Source organism: Prionailurus viverrinus, chromosome D1, assembly GCF_022837055.1.
Source record: "Prionailurus viverrinus isolate Anna chromosome D1, UM_Priviv_1.0, whole genome shotgun sequence".
NCBI lineage: Eukaryota > Metazoa > Chordata > Mammalia > Carnivora > Felidae > Prionailurus > Prionailurus viverrinus.
In genome coordinates, this window is record NC_062570.1 from 1970490 (window position 1) to 1984421 (window position 13932).

A 13932-nucleotide genomic window follows, 5' to 3' on the forward strand; every position below is an offset into this window, starting at 1 on the left:
ACAGCAATGGATAGATCATCTAGACGCACGGTCAATAAAGAAACAAGGGCCCTGAAAGATACATTGGACCAGATGGACTTGACAGATATATTTAGAACTCTGCATCCCAAAGCAACAGAATATACTTTCTTCTCGAGTGCACATGGAACATTCTCCAAGATAGATCACATACTGGGTCACAAAACAGCCCTTCAAAGTATACAAGAATTGAAATCATACCATGCATACTTTCAGACCACAATGCTATGAAGCTTGAAATCAACCACAGGAAAAAGTCTGGAAGACCTCCAAAAGCATGGAGGTTAAAGAACACCCTACTAAAGAATGAGTGGGTCAACCAGGCAATTAGAGAAGAAATTAAAAAATATATGGAAACAAATGAAAATGAAAATACAACAAGCCAAACGCTTTGGGATGCAGCGAAGGCAGTCCTGAGAGGAAAATACATTGCAATCCAGGCCTATCTCAAGAAACAACAAAAATCCCAAATACAAAATCTAACAGCACACCTAAAGGAAATAGAAGCAGAACAGCAAAGGCAGCCTAAACCCAGCAGAAGAAGAGAAATAATAAATATCAGACCAGAAATAAACAATATAGAATCTAAAAAAACTGGAGAGCAGATCAATGAAACCAAGAGTTGGTTTTTTGAAAAAATAAACAAAATTGACAAACCTCCTGCCAGGCTTCTCAAAAAGAAAAGGGAGATGACCCAAACAGATAAAATCATGAATGAAAATGGAATTATTACAACCAATCCCTCAGAGATACAAACAATTATCAGGGAATACTATGAAAAATTATATGCCAACAAATTCGACAACCTGGAAGAAATGGACAAATTCCTAAACACCACACTCTTCCAAAACTCAATCTGGAGGAAATAGAAAGCTTGAACAGACCCATAACCAGCGAAGAAATGGAATCGGTTATCAAAAATCTCCCAACAAGTAAGAGTCCAGGACCAGATGGCTTCACAGGGGAGTTCTACCAGATGTTTAAAGTACCTATCCTTCTCAAGCTATTCCAAGAAATAGAAAGGGAAGGAAAACTTCCAGACTCATTCTATGAATCCAGTGTTACTTTGATTCCTAAACCAGACAGAGACCCAGTAAAAAAGAACTACAGGCCAATATCCCTGATGAATATGGATGAAAAAATTCTCAATAAGATACTAGCAAATCGAATTCAACAGCATATAAAAAGAATTATTCACCATGATCAAGTGGGATTCATTCCTGGGATGCAGGGCTGGTTCAACATTCACAAATCAATCAACGTGATACATCACATTAATAAAAGAAAAGATAAGAACCATATGATCCTGTCAATCGATTCAGAAAAGGCATTTGACAAAATTCAGCACCCTTTCTTAACAAAAACCCTTCAGAAAGTCAGGATAGAAGGAACATACTTAAAGATCATAAAAGCCATTTATGAAAAGCCCACAGCTAACATCATCCTCAATGGGGAAAAACAGCGCTTTTTCCCTGAGGTCAGGAACACGACAGGGATGTCCACTCTCACCACTGTTGTTTAACATAGTATTGGAAGTTCTAGCATCAGCAATCAGACAACAAAAGGAAATCAAAGGCATCGAAATTGGCAAAGATGAAGTCAAGCTTTCACTTTTGGCAGATGACATGATACTATACATGGGAAATCTGACAGACTCCACCAAAAGTCTGCTAGAACTGATACATGAATTCAGCAAAGTTGCAGGATACAAAATCAATGTACAGAAATCAGTTGCATTCTTATACACTAACAATGAAGCAACAGAAAGACAAATAAAGAAACTGATCCCATTCACAATTGCACCAAGAAGCATAAAATACCTAGAAATAAATCTAACCAAAGATGTAAAAGATCTGTATGCTGAAAACTATAGAAAGCTTATGAAGGTAATTGAGGAAGATATAAAGAAATGGAAAGACATTCCCTGCTCATGGATTGGAAGAATAAATATTGTAAAATGTCAATACTACGCAAATCAATCTACACATTCAATGCAATCCCAATCAAAATTGCACCAGCATTCTTCTCGAAACTAGAACAAGCAGTCCTAAAATTCATATGGAACCACAAAAGGCCCCGAATAGCCAAAGTAATTTTGAAGAAGAAGACCAAAGCAGAAGGCATCACAATCCCCGACTTTAGCCTCTACTACAAAGCTGTCATCATCAAGACAGCATGGTATTGGCACAAAAACAGACACATAGACCAATGGAATAGAATAGAAACCCCAGAACTAGACCCACAAACATATGGCCAACTAATCTTTGACAAAGCAGGAAAGAACATCCAATGGGGAAAAGACAGTCTCTTAACAAATGGTGCTGGGAGAACTGGACAGCAACATGCAGAAGATTGAAACTAGACCACTTTCTCACACCGTTCACAAAAATAAACTCAAAATGGATAAAGGACCTGAATGTGAGACAGGAAACCATCAAAACCCTAGAGGAGAAAGCAGGAAAAGACCTCTCTGACCTCAGCTGTAGCAATCTCTTACTCGACACATCCCCAAAGGCAAGGGAATTAAAAGCAGAAACGAACTATTGGACCTCATGAAGATAAAAAGCTTCTGCACAGCAAAGGAAACAGTCAACAAAACTAAAAGGCAACCAATGGAATGGGAAAAGATATTTGCAAATGACATATCAGACAAAGGGCTAGTATCCAAAATCTATAAAGAGGTCACCAAACTCCACACCCGAAAAACGAATAACCCTGTGAAGAAATGGGCAGAAAACATGAATAGACACTTCTCTAAAGAAGACATCCGGATGGCCAACAGGCACATGAAAAGATGCTAAACATCACTCTTCATCAGGGAAATACAAATCAAAACCACACTCAGATATCACCTCACGCCAGTCAGAGTGGCCAAAATGAACAAACCAGGAGACTATAGATGCTGGAGAGGATGTGGAGAAACGGGAACCCTCTTGCACTGTTGGTGGGAATGCAAACTGGGGCAGCCACTCTGGAAAACAGTGTGGAGGTTCCTCAGAAAATTAAAAATAGACCTACCCTATGACCCAGCAATAGCACTGCCAGGAATTTACCCAAGGGATACAGGAGTACTGATGCATAGGGGCACTTGTACCCCAATGTTTATAGCATCACTGTCGACAATAGCCAAATTATGGAAAGAGCCAAAATGTCCATCAACTGATGAATGGATAAAGAAATTGTGGTTTATATACACAATGGAGTACTACGTGGCAATGAGAAAGAGTGAAATAGGGCCCTTTGTAGCAATGTGGATGGAACTGGAGAGTGTGATGCTAAGTGAAATAAGCCATACAGAGAAAGACAGATACCATATGTTTTCACTCTTATGTGGATCCTGAGAAACTTAACAGAAACCCATGGGGGAGGGGAAGGAAAAAGAAAAAAGAGGTTAGAGTGGGAGAGACCCAAAGCATAAGAGACTCTTAAAACCTGAGAACAAACTGAGGGTTGATGGGGGGTGGGAGGGAGGAGAGGGTAGGTGATGGGTATTGAGGAGGGCACTTTTTGGGATGAGCACTGGGTGTTGTATGGAAACAAATTTGACAATAAATTTCATATATTGAAAAAAAAGACCGTGGCTGGTTTGGGGCACCTGGGTGGTTCATTCAGTTGAGCGTCCGACTTTAGCTCAGGTCATGATCTCGCGGTCTGTGAGTTCGAGCCTCGCGTCGGGCTCTGTGCTGACATCTCAGAGCCTGGAGCCTGCTTTGGATTCTGTGTCTCACTCTCTCTCTGCCCCTCCCCCATTCATGGTCTGTCTCTCTCTTTGAAAAATAAATAAACTTAAAAAAAAAATTAAAGCTAACTAACTAAATAAATAAATAAATAAACGTGGCTGGTTTGGATTCCTTTGGTTCATTCAGGACCTTGGCATAGATCCTAGGAATAGTCAGTCGTTACCACGTTTAGTAAAGCTGTGTTTGACCAGTGAAATGAAATGACAGAGCAGCCATCTGACCTGGTAATGGGCTGTTGGATCTTTCTGCCCTTGAACTTCCTCTTAGAACTTATTCCTATTTTATTTCCTTTTTGTTCCCTTCCTCCCCTTTCCCTTCCACAATCTTGTCAGAAATCCATTTCTGGAGAGACATAGTTTCTTCCAGGAATTTCAAACTTTTGAACTTTCTCATTAAGAATGCATTTATACTTATATGCATTACATATATGCAGTACATACGTGTATCTGATTAGGAATGGGTTTGTATATAGATTACATGTACGTGTTACCTACGTGTGTCTGATTAGGAACGCGTTTATATATGTGTTACGCGCGTGTGTGTGCGTGTGTGTGTGTGTGTGTGAGAGAGAGAGAGACAGAGCCGTCCCCCTGTTGTCCCAGAACCACTGCACCTGTTCTCTACCTTAGGGTCTCTTAGTTTCCGGCTGCTGGAAAGAAACCATTGTCTCTTATCCGGAGGCCCAGTGGGATCTGCGTGGCCCTGGAGTGTCTCTCGTTAGCCGTGTGCTCTCCCCGAGCCTCTCCATGATCGCGAGAATGAAGCACTCCGTTAACTAAAACCCTAAGTCACACACTCATTTCTGTCTTTGAGTTGAGTAAACTCTTGGTTTGGGCTTAATCATAGGGACTAAGACTCACGAAAGGTGGTTTCTGCCCCAGAAAGATTTTAGGAAATAATTATCTGGAGAAGAGTGAAGAATTACCAGAGGATGAAACTGAACTTACTACTGCATGGAAATGAGGATATTACCCCCTTTTCTGTAACCTTTGTACAACTACCTATCTGTTGTGTCTGTTTCTAGTTTGTTTTTTGGCTCTTTAAAATGATTGTATGTGGAGTCTTTTAATATCTTCCTTATCCTAGAAAAAGTATGTTGGACAAAGACGTGGCCATGTGACCAGGAAAAACCACCGCCTCTGTGCACTTGTTGGTCATTGTTGTATACACCGCGGGTAAACGTACAAGAGACCACAGTCTTACCAGTGTCATCGAGTCACATATCTCACAGGACCTTGATGTCACATAGACCAATGCATGAGTCAGTGATAATGTCCCCTAGAGCCTGGCAAAGTACCGCCCAGGGACATACCTGCCCTCATTTTCTGGAAATAGTTTTATTGAAACCCTGCCTTGTCTTTTCATTTCTGTGCTGTCTGTGGCCACTTAGACACCACAACAGCATAGTTGAGTAATTATGACAGAGAACTTAGGACCCACAAAGCCTGGTGTGTTTGCTCTCTGGACCTTTGTGGGAAAAATTGGTAACCTTTGGCCTAGTCAATGCTAGAATTTCCATGGGTGACAAAAATATTCAGAGAACCATCTTCTAAAATCTCTGTTAAAAACAAAATACTACTTCGTGTGTCATTTTACTCAAGTCTAATATAGTATCCTAGTTAGAAAATTATTTCAGTTAAAATACAAAATTCTGGATTTGTACCTATTTTGTGCCCATTTAGGGTAGGTTTCCTTGTCTAAAAGATAATCCTTGCTTCATAGTTAAGATTTAAAGTATCCATAACCATTTCCCCCAGCAGCTCCATAATCACATAATGATTTTCTCTGAATACACTTAGGTTTTTAATGACAAGATGAACTTTAAAATGTCAAAGCCATTCTTCAAAGGAACACAATTTACTCAAATGTATTTAGTCATTAGAAAAAGGCTTTCCCTAAAATAATCAGCTGACTAAAGATACAACGTAATCCCTCAGTAGTTTCACCACAAATTATGCTGTTTGGATGTTGTAATTTATTCATGGTGATTTTAGCTCATACGTATTTGAATTAAATATCCATTCACATTTTTTGAAAGCGTGATGTCTTCTCTGTGTATTCATAGTGTAGCTGTACTGTGCTCTCTGCATTGGCTCAGAGGGGCCATCAATCCCCATTCTTGCTCCTGTGCGGACCACTGCTGCTCAGTGTGGCTCCCCCAGACCCCTGCCTACCCCTTTCCTGTGTGGTTCCACATGTAACACATGCGGCCACCTTAAGACACCAGGGTTTCAAAACCAAGTGGGACCACAGAGGATCTTAGTACCTTGTGAAGTGTTGTGGTGTCAGTAGTTTATGCCACATTTCCAGAAGGATGACATAGCATACTGTTCTTTTAGAACTCCAACCTGATTCATCAGAAGGTGTGTCCTCCTAACGATCGACAAGGATCTCCAGTACTGTCCTTCATCGTCCTGGAACAGTTCAATGCCATTCGCTTAGTGCAGACCGTCCACCAGTCTCTTGCCGCTCTCAGCAAAGTCATCAGAGGGACCACCTTACTGAGTTCAGAAGTACAAAAACTGGCCAGCGCTTTACTAAACCAAAAGGTAAGCCCAATTAAGGACACGTGTTTTTATTTCCTTGTAAAAAGTGACTGTTCCATTATGTATGCATTTGTCAAGTCTTACAGTTAATAGTAATAGAAAATCCAAGTCAAACTAGCTTAAGCCAGGTAGGAATTCATTGGCTGATATCAGTGGAGGATCCCAGGGGGGCCAACATGAAGTCACCTTGAGGCAGGGGCTTCAAATTGTCACTAGGATCTTAGCTTGTGTTGTTTATCTACCTGTCTAGGCACGTTGTATGTGAGTGCATAGACATACACACATGTATATGTGTGCATGTGTTTGTGTATATTTGTAAGTATGTGTATATATGCATATAGGTGTGTATGTTTGTATATGTGTGTGTGTGTATGGATGTGTATATATGAATGTGTATGTGTGTATAAGTATGTATGTATGTTTATATATGTGTGTATGTGTATATGTATGTGTATATGTATGTGTGTATGGATGGGTGGGTGTGTATATATGTACATGTGCATGTACATATGGATAGATGTGTATGTATGTGTGTATATACGTGTATGTATGTGTGTATATACGTATATGTGTGTGTATATACGTATGTGTATGTATGCATATGTGTGTATACATGTAGGTGTGTATGCATATGTGTGTATATATGTATGTGTGTATATATGTATGTGTATACGTATGGATGGATGTGTATATATGCATGTGTGTATATATGTATGTGTGCATGTGTGTGTATGTATGTATGTGTGTAAGTATGGATGGGTGTGTATGTGTGTATATATGTATGTGTATGTATATATGTACGTGTCTACATATGGGTGGATGTGTATATATGTATGTATGTGTATGCATATATGTATGTGTGTACATATAGATGGATGTGTATATATGTATGTGTGTGTATATATGATGTGTGTATATGTATGCATGTGTACATATATATGTATGTGTGCATGTATGCATGTGTATGTATATATGTGTGTGCATGTATGGATGGATGTGTATATATGTGTGTATGCATGTGTGTATATGTGTATGTGTATATATGTATGTGTGTATATGTGTATGTGTGTGTATTATGTATGCATGTTTATGTATGTGTGTATATATGTATGTGTGTATGCATGTGTATGTATATGTGTATATATGTATGTGTGTGGATGGATGTGTATATATGTATGTATGTATGCATGTGTACATTTATATGTATGTGTGTATATATGTATGTGTGTACGTATGAGTGGATGTGTATATATGTATGCGTGTGTCTGTGTGTGTGTGTGTGTGTGTGTGTGTGTATATGTATGTATGTGTGTTGATTTCACTTTGGGGCAGGTTCTCTGTACATGGTGGTATCCTGGCAGTCTGAGTCTTATTATCCTCTGAGCTCCAAGTCCAACAGAAAAGAAACCTTTTTCCCGGTAACTCAAGCAAAAATCTTGGGATTAGCTGTAATCCAAAATGATTGGCTTGTGTAGTTCCTTGGTTGTTCTCTGGGCAGAATTGGCAAAGCTCTCATTGGCTAGGGCTTCGCCTGAATGCCCGTCCCAGCAGCTGGAGATAGATTCAGCTTCATCTGTTAATGTGTATACTGCAAGTAAGGGAGGGATGGTTATCTGGTGGAAAAATCAAGGTACTTTTAGCAGAAGAAAGGGAAATCATGTCTCTTGCTGAATAATTAGCATGTGTGTGACATGTATGTATGTGTGTACGTACAGACATGTACACATGTCAGTAAAATCCATGTATTACAGATCCATGGGGAGAAACAAAATGATTGGAGTATCTGCCATAGGTTTATTTTAGTGACTTGGAGAACGTAAACCCTGCAGAACTTGGCATCTGGAGATGTCCCTGGGTTCTATAGGAACTTAGAAAAGAGTCTGATTCTCCCCCCACGCCCTGACACTGTTTACCCTTAACATAGGGAAAACCCTGATGCTCAACTTAAAGTCTGGTCTGTTTGAACATAGAAGATGGCGTTGCTACAACTACTTGAATCAATCATAATCAAAATACTGTAGTATGTTACACTAGAAGTGGTATCTAATTGATTTTTAATTTAAAGTAGATACATCACCTATCATGAAAGCTTCTTACCATTTCAAGGAAACCCAGGATTCTAAGAGCTTTGAAGAACTTTCCGTTAATTAGCTCATTAATCACCACATTAACAATACAAGGTGGTGCTACTGTTAACATTATTCTAGTGTGAGGATCCTGAGGCAGAATGTGTTAAGTGACCTAACCAGAGACACAGAGGTATTAAATGGCTTAACTATTATACCAGTAGTTGTACAGTCAAGATGAACCCAGGCAGGTCTCCCTTCCATATAAATGTAAAAGATGTAAATTTATCAACACTTTAATCTTCATGAGAGTGTATTTCTTTAAAATCCAACTACATGCTGCCTAAGGGCAAGATGTATGGTATTACATTTAATTACAGTGGAATTCGGTGTAGGAGGAGAGTAACACTGATGGCAGAACACCGCTTATACAGTAGAGAACAGAGTTCAGGGGGACTTGTGTTCGATGGAGTGTAGAAAATTAAGCTTAGGTCAGATCTTCAGGCTTTTAAAAAGCCGAAGAAAAGGTGTTGGGATTAAAATCTGTAGGCAATAAAAGTATTTTTATGTAGAAATAATGACACAGAATGGCTAAGAATGTGGCCTGTGGAATAGGTCTGTCTGCCACTTAGGAGCTGTGTGACTGTGGGCAAGTCACGTAAACCTCTCTAAACTTTTTTTTTTAAGTTTATTATGATTTTCTAATATAATTTATTGTCTAGTTAGCTAACCTACAGAGTTTATAGTGAGCTCTTTGTTTTGAGAGTAGATTTCCCATGGTTCATCCCTTACATACAACACCCAGTGCTCATCCCAACAAGTCCCCTCCTCAGTGCCCATCCCCCATCTAGCCCATCCCCCAACCCACCCCACCCCCCTGCAACCCTGTTTGTTCTCTGTCTTTAAGAGTCTCTTATGGTTTATCTCGCCCTCTATATGACACCATTTTTTCCCCTTCCCTTCCCCCGTTGTCGTCTGTTAAGTTTCTCAAATTCCACATATGAGTAAAAACATGTTATCTGTCTTTCTCTGACTGACTTCTTTCACTTAGCATAATACTTTCCAGTTCCATTCACGTTGTTGTAAATGGCATGATTTCATTCTTTTGAGAGAGAGGGAGAGACGGCGTGTGCGCGCATGCCAGCAGGGCAGAAGCAGAGAGAGAGGGAGACGGAGAATCCCAAGCAGGCTCCGCATCACGGGGGCTCCATCCCTCAAACCATGAGACCATGACCTGAGCCGAAATCAAGAGTCAGGTGCTTAACCCACTGAGCCTCCCAGGTGCCCCTAAACTTAGTTTTCTTACTTGTCAAATAAGGATAATAATGGTACCTAGTCTAAGAGATTGGTATGGAAATTAAATTGACTCATAGGTAAAGTGCTTGGCACCTTAGAGCAAGAATCCTCTAAATTTTAGTTGTTTTTGTTACTGTTACTTTAAGAGAACTTTTTTATGTAAAAAGCTGCTTTTGGAGTAGCTGACTGGTAACACTGCAAAACGAGTTAACAGAAGTAGGGATGCCACATACGTTATTGTGTAGTCACCCTACCAAGAGGTGGTTAGGGCCTGGAGTGGGGTAATCGAGCGGGTCGTATGTGGTGTTAATCAGCATACCTGGCCTGTAAACCATCTGGGTGAATTTGGGCATAAACACTTGAAAAAATGAAGAAATATTTTTTATAATTGTAGAATAATGTGGCTTACATTAAGACCATATTGAAAGATAAAAAATTCAGTGGGCTTTATTATGTGAACATTTCCCATGAGTAGGATCAAGGGAGGGTGTTTTTCATGAGGTCATAGATTTTTCATTCTTGATAGCAAGTCTTTCTCTTCTTTGGCTCACTGAACTCTACTCAGTGTTTGCACGCTTGGCACAGCACCAGGGCCAGATGACTTCTTCATTACGGTGAGTTTAGGGTGTAGACAATCTTCATTAATGTATTAAATGAAAGTTTGTGTGTTACACTTGGAATTGAGATATACAGCCTCTAAAATATCACTGTTTTTGAAATACTTTTTGTAATTTGCCAAAAAGTATTTCAAAAACAGTGATATTGAAAACAAGTTGATTAAACTTCTTTCCGAGGATGAAAGTATGTTTTGCAAAGCACATTTATATTATACCCTAGTGAGTGTCTTGAGATGTGTCCGGGTGTCTGATGAGACTCCGCTGAGACCAGGCTGACCTTCACCAAGACAAGATCCATAAAATAGTTTCTGACATTTACTTCCCAATGAGTTTTACCAAAAATTGTGGGTCCAGTACTATCCCATTTCTTTCAAGATAAAAATTAAATGTTTTATTACATTTGAATGTGACAAGTTCTGTATTAAGTGATATGATTTAATGTAATTTAGGAAATAGTTCAGTACTTGACATTTTCTTTACTGTGTCTGACATGATTGGAGTAAGACTTAAGAGAATTATGACTTTTATTTGTTTGACAGATTCTGATAATTTACTAAAACTTCTTTTGTAAAAAGTCACAATACTTACAATGTTTGTTAAAGACAACAATACTGTAAAATATTGTTACTCTTCTTTTCATATTAGGACATAGGCTTTAAATTATGATTTAAAAGCTAAGAATTGAAAAGATACAATACAAAATCATTTTGTCCTTCTGGCTGAACAGTGCACTCTGTTCAGAGGGGCATCTCTACATACGGAGCTGCACTGCCGAGGCTCAGGGCGTCTAAGAGTTAAGATCTCCTCTGCTGGACAGTGTGTCCTTTACTCCTGTCCCTGCCCTGGTCTCCTTGACAGCAGGGGTCTCACAGTGGGTCCTCCAGACCAGGTGCACCCACAGCACCTGGGCCCCAACCCTGACTGTGGTGATCACACTCTGTGTTACCCTGACTCTGTGTGTTGTCAGACATTGACGTGGTTCTGCTGCGTGCCCACGCCATCTGTGGTCAGAACTCTGTGAAGACAGGTGGGAGCCGTGGTCACCTTCAGGCTTCCCTGCCCGACCCACCAGTGTCGATGACCACCCCCATCATTACTCCCTCTTCTAAAGTTTACCTACCTTCATGCAAATAGTGCTTTAAAAAGTCATCAAATGTTTAACCGAATGATAATCATTAATAGTGAATGATTGGCGTTTTTCTATTAAAGTAGTAGCACACGTTTTACATAAACTTTACCAGTTCAGAGCACTTTTGTAGCCCTTTGCTCATCTTCTGCTCTCATCATCCCCCTTCTACTTAGAAAACTAAAGCAGAAAGGGGATGCTATCCTATAAAGTGTCAGAGCCCACACTGCAATCCCCATGCCGTTTCCTACATCTGTGTTCTTCCCACCCTGTCCGCCACTTACTCATTACTTATATCACACAACTACACGGTGGTCTTTGTTCTAAGAGACACTCACCTGCTTTGTGAGCATTGAAGTCCACGTACTCCTCTCCAAAGGCTTATCAAATGCTGGCATGGAATTGCCCCATCTCTTCATCTCTCGCTTCACTTATAACTAGAATTCTGTTAGATACACGTACAAATGGAAATCAGTTCCTACTGATGTACATAAGAGCACAGGGGCCTGTGAAGACCCAGAATCTCCAGTATCTTGGAATTCTCTTTCAGTATACCTAACTTAATACCATTTTTGTGCATGATAAGAGAACATATACTTTTTCTTTTTAGAAGAGATTTTAACTTTAGAGTTTATTCTTCTCTTTGTCCTTTTTTCTTAATTTAGCAGTGGAAATGGAAGTACAATGTTATAAGACTTGCATGCTATATGTGAAGTTTCATTAATATTATTTGAAGTTTTACTAGCATCCCTTAATATTTATTGTTATTTGAAGATAGACCATAGTAAGTTAAAAGTGTGTACTAGGGAGGGGCCAAGATGGTGGAGCAGGTGGAAGTTCTCTGCTTCTCTCCTTGAAATGCAGCTAGATCAGCACCAAACCATCCTGCACACCTAGAAAATTGATCTGAGGATTAACAGAACAATCTGCATAACTTGAGCCACAGAACTCAGCAGATATGAGGCCTGAAGAGGTGAACTGGGGGAGAGAGAAGCCATGGAGGGTAGGGAGCTATTGCAGAGAAAGGACAGGATGGGGGGAGTGCAGGAAAAGCATGCCCCCCAAGAGCAGCTGGAGAGAAAGAGAAAGAGTGGAAACATCCACAAGGGATTGAACAAGAAAGGGAAAAAGGAGAGGGTTTCGGCACTATTAGGACTCTAGAAACAGGGGAGCACAGAGTTGGAAACTCCGGAGCTCGATAGCTGGTGGAGCTTTGGTGGCGAGGAAAGGTGAATCCCCATTAACAGGCAGCGAGGTCCTCAGGGCACATGGGAAGAAACGGTTCACCTGCTTGAAGGGCATTTGGTAGAGGCTATGTGGTCTCTCCATGGGCATAGGTCCCAATGGACCCTGGAGAATAGCCACGTTTGGTGGTGTTGGAACAAGGACATTAGGGTACAGTGAAACCTGGTGCCATTTGTGTGTTGTGATTTGTCATAGTCCCTGAACCACTACTGCTACACAGTTGTGCGTACTTTTTCTAGGGCAAGCTGGCACCTGGTGGCAGTCTCTGGACCTCTGCAGTGGCACGGTTGCATGAGCATTCCTGGAGGCAGCCAGCAACCAGCCATTGCTCGGGGAGACCCTCCCCCAGAAGGCTAGAGCAGGTCCAAACTGCAGGGCTCTCAGAAGTGAGGGGTTTGGAAGCACAGCCCCATCTGACATAAAATTTGGGAGAGAGGTTCTGCTTGGCAGGCTGACAGCATGGACATGGACAGTGTAGAAGTGGGAAGTGGATGGAAACCAGAGATAAAGGAGGCATGCCTGATGACTGCTTGGTGAGAGCACAGAATTCTGGTGTTAGAGACTGGGAAGCTGGGTGATGCCATTTTCACCTCTCCTGCACACGCACTTTCACACCACACTGATCCACCCCAGTAACCTAAGCAGTACCACTTAGTGGAGAATGGAGCTATCACACCAAGCACTTACCCAACTGTGCCCTCCAAGAACATGCTGTACAAGACCACTACAAGTCCCTCTGCCTGCTTAGTGCACAGACTATAAAGTGCTTCATAGTTAGATTTCTAGGGGAAACTGAATGTAATTTCATTCTATGCGCTGGTCCATCGAGTCCTTTTTTTTTCTTATTCTTGGGTGCAAAAAGAGAAAAAATTATTTTCATTTTCTGTTTTTATGAAAAAGTTTTAAAATTTCTTTTACTATATACTCCATATTTTAATTTTTTTGTGAATTGTTTATTCTATTTTACTTTATTTCATTTTATTCTATTTTATTGTATACTTTTCTATTAATTTTTAATGGTTTGTCTTTTTTATTTTCTATCCCTTTTTTCTCTATTCTTTCAAGCTTATTTCAACAACCAGACGAAAATACATGTAAGATCTAGCTTCCTTTATTTGGTTTTTTTGAATTGTTTTGAATTTTTTTAATTTTATTTTTTATTAATTATTTTTTTTCCTCCAAAATGACAAAAAGAAGGAATTCACCACAAAAGAAAGAACAGGAAGAAATAGCCAGGGACTTAACACAGATATCAACAAGATGTGTGAACCCGCATTT

At 40.2% G+C, this 13932-nt stretch overlaps 1 protein-coding gene across 10 annotated transcripts in view; it reads left to right on the forward strand.

Moving 5' to 3' along the window:
* DYNC2H1 (dynein cytoplasmic 2 heavy chain 1) overlaps nt 1–13932 on the forward strand; it is a 355486-nt gene that overhangs the window by 254934 nt on the left and 86620 nt on the right. For all 10 annotated transcript variants that reach the window (XM_047878737.1, XM_047878734.1, XM_047878738.1 and 7 more), the window contains one exon: nt 6098–6307. In XM_047878737.1, the coding sequence (XP_047734693.1) occupies nt 6098–6307 (210 nt within the window). The remainder of the gene's footprint in view (nt 1–6097; nt 6308–13932) is intronic.